The sequence below is a fragment of the Palaemon carinicauda genome, chromosome 23 (assembly GCF_036898095.1).
Source record: "Palaemon carinicauda isolate YSFRI2023 chromosome 23, ASM3689809v2, whole genome shotgun sequence".
In the NCBI taxonomy this organism is placed as follows: domain Eukaryota; kingdom Metazoa; phylum Arthropoda; class Malacostraca; order Decapoda; family Palaemonidae; genus Palaemon; species Palaemon carinicauda.
Window position 1 is genome coordinate 23,013,940 of NC_090747.1, and position 2,987 is coordinate 23,016,926.

Sequence of the window (2,987 nt, forward strand, 5' to 3'; positions counted from 1 at the left end):
CAGATTTTGTTCTTGTTTTCTTGGGTGGTAATGATATTAGTATTCGAGTAAGCTTGGATATTGTAAAATTGCATTGTTCTGAATTTTACCAAAAATTACGTAGCTGGTTGCCTAGGTCTAAGATCATTGCCAGTCAAATTGAGCAAAGGTATTATTCAGCTGGTAACAGATTTCAGTGTCCCACCGGAATAGATTACCATTATCAGCGGAAATACTTGAATAGGTTTATTTATAAGCTCAAATTGAAGGATTTTTTATTTAGAGTTGATGGAAAATCCAAACTAGACAATAAGGCGTTGTTTGCTGATGAAATTCATTTAAATACTAAAGGACTCGAGAAACTTACCGAATTGGTGAAGGAGGGGTTGACTTATTGGATAGAGCACTTTTGAGTTGTAAAGTTAAGTTTATTGCTTTATCATTTTCTCGTTTATTTTTTGTTCTGTGATTCTTAAATTAAAACAAAGAAAATGAGTTCATTGGATGTTTTAGTTAATGCACGAAAATACCTACGTGGTAGCATTACAAAACAATATGGTAGTAAGGACAGTTTTACTAGTCTGTCTAGGGTGCAAAGAATTGCAAAAAGAGAAAAATTAAAAGGTATTTTAGCCGATGTAAAGGATTATGATCACAAAATTACAGATGCGAAGTGGTCTGAAAGTATGAATGAGGAAGCTTTTTCAGTAGAACTTAGTATTTGTGAGCAATATGTTGATAAAGTTACTGAAATGTTAGCTATTCTGGAGGATAAACCAAATGTTGCAAGTGATAACAGTTCTAGAAGTCTGTTGAAGAATCCTGTTATTCCCCTGCCCACTTTTAACAGTAGCCCTGACGAAAATATCAATAGGTTTTTCCAGGAGTTTGAATCTGTTTCAGAGCAATAACAGTTTTCCAATAGAGATAAGTTTTTGCTGTTAAAACAACAAGTACATGGGAGAGCAGAATATTTGATTAATTCTCTTGAACTGAGTAGTCAGTCATATGAGGATGCAAAGAATTTACTAAGTTGTGCATTTGCTTCCACTGATTTACAGAAATATAATACTGTAAGGATGTTTTCCGAGCTTAAACTGAAGTCATCAGATGATCCTTTTTCATATATTGGAAGGGTAAGATCATTAATAGAAAATGTGAAGTTGTTACAGATGAATGGTGATGACTTTGCTCAGTATTTTGTGTGGGAAGGCTTAAATGAGACTTTTAAACAGCATTTGATTAGTATCACTAATAATGTCAGACCAAGTTTAGAATACATACAGGAGCACTTCTTTGAAGCTTCAGATAGGTATCTGCAGGATTCCAAAACTCATTCAAAGACTATTGTTAAGGAAAAATGTGAGAAGGTGAGCTCTACTAATCTAGCAATCTCTGTTGATAAGAGGAATATTCAAAGGGGTTGTTTATTATGTTGTAATAGTGATTATCCCTTGCACAAGGTTTCGGAATGTGAAGTTTACAGGACTCCTGAGAAGAAATTGGAACGTATTGTAGAACTGGGTAGATGTTTAAAGTGTTGTGGACAGGGACACTTGGCAAATAATTGTTTTTTCAGATTTCATAAGAGATGCTTCAAATGTAATGAATGGCATTTTTCTTATTTGTGTACGAAAGAGCCAAAGGTAAAAAAGGTCAGCAGAGTAGAATCGAAAACAGGTGCCAAATCAAAAGTTGATAAGGATGGTACTGTGCAGATTAAGAATGGCAGTGCTTTGATTGCTGGATCAGTGACTAGTTTTATGGGTGATATGGCTTTACCTACATTTACATGTAAATCAAAAACTGAAACCTTTAGAGCCTTACTGGACAGCGGTTGTCAAGGGAATTTTATTACATCTGAACTTGACACAGAACTTGACTGTGATGTTATTTGTGATGGTATCAGCGTGGAAGTAAATGGATTTAATGCTTCTAGAAAGTGTAAAACAGAATTAGTGGCTGTTGATTTAGATATTGGGGATACGAATTATGAAGTTCAGGCTATTTGCGTACCTAATATTGGAATTGACATTTTAGTCCCCAACTTATCAAAACTTGCTCAAGCATTTAAAAAGAAAGGATATGTCTTTGCAGATAATCAACTTTTGAACAGTGATAGAATATCTAATGTGAAATTTGTGTTGGGAACCAGTTCAGCTCATTATTTGTTGAACACAGCTAAATTGTTTGGTGATATCAATCCTTTAGTTTACTTAGATTCTCCTTTAGGAATATTGTTTATGGGAGAAGCCAGTAAGGCATTTAAAGTTGTTGATGAAATTCCTACTTTGAAGAATGAGGTTCAATTTAGACTTGCCAGTTTCTTATGTGTTCAGCCTAGGGAATGCGTATTAGATGAATGGCAAGATAATGTAAATGACAAGGATTCTAATTTTATTATAAAGGTTAATAAACAGTCCAATAAGGACTTAAATGCAATAGCCGATCGAACTCTAGATGAAAAGGTGAAGGAAGTTCTCAATTATGAAAATATATCTTATGAGGAAGATTCGGAGTTAAATAACGTATAGGTTAAGAATACCTTCTCTAATATTAGAATAAATGATGAGGGTCGCCTAACCATGCCATTAATGTGGAACCAGAGGACATCTCATTTGTTGGGGCAAAACATCAATATGAGTAAGGGAGTACTAGCTTCTAATTTTAAGAAGTTGAAAAGAAACCCTGAACACCTAAGTATGGTTGATGATGTTATTCAAGAACAAATAGAAATGGGCATAATTGAAAGAATTCCAAATGTGGAAAAATTCCTTGAAAAGCATCCCGAGGCTAGTTTCCTAGCTCACATGCCAATCTTTAGACCTGATAAGGAAACCACAAAGTGTCGAGTTGTGTTCATGTCAAACTTAGGTGAAAGTGTAGACGGTAGACCTCTGACAGTTACTCACAATCAAGCCATGCACCCTGGTCCTAATTTGAATCAGAAGTTGAGTACTGCATTTATGAATTTAAGGTTTGGCTCTAAGTTGCTCTGTTATGACATC

General features: G+C 34.8%; 1 protein-coding gene across 1 annotated transcript; it reads left to right on the plus strand.

The window, feature by feature from the left end:
- The first annotated feature begins 1,058 nt into the window (after window positions 1-1,058).
- On the plus strand, window positions 1,059-2,513 carry LOC137617482 (uncharacterized). Its single transcript, XM_068347503.1, has one exon. The coding sequence runs from the start codon at window positions 1,059-1,061 to the stop codon at window positions 2,511-2,513; it is 1,455 nt and encodes a 484-aa protein (XP_068203604.1).
- Window positions 2,514-2,987: the final 474 nt, after the last annotated feature.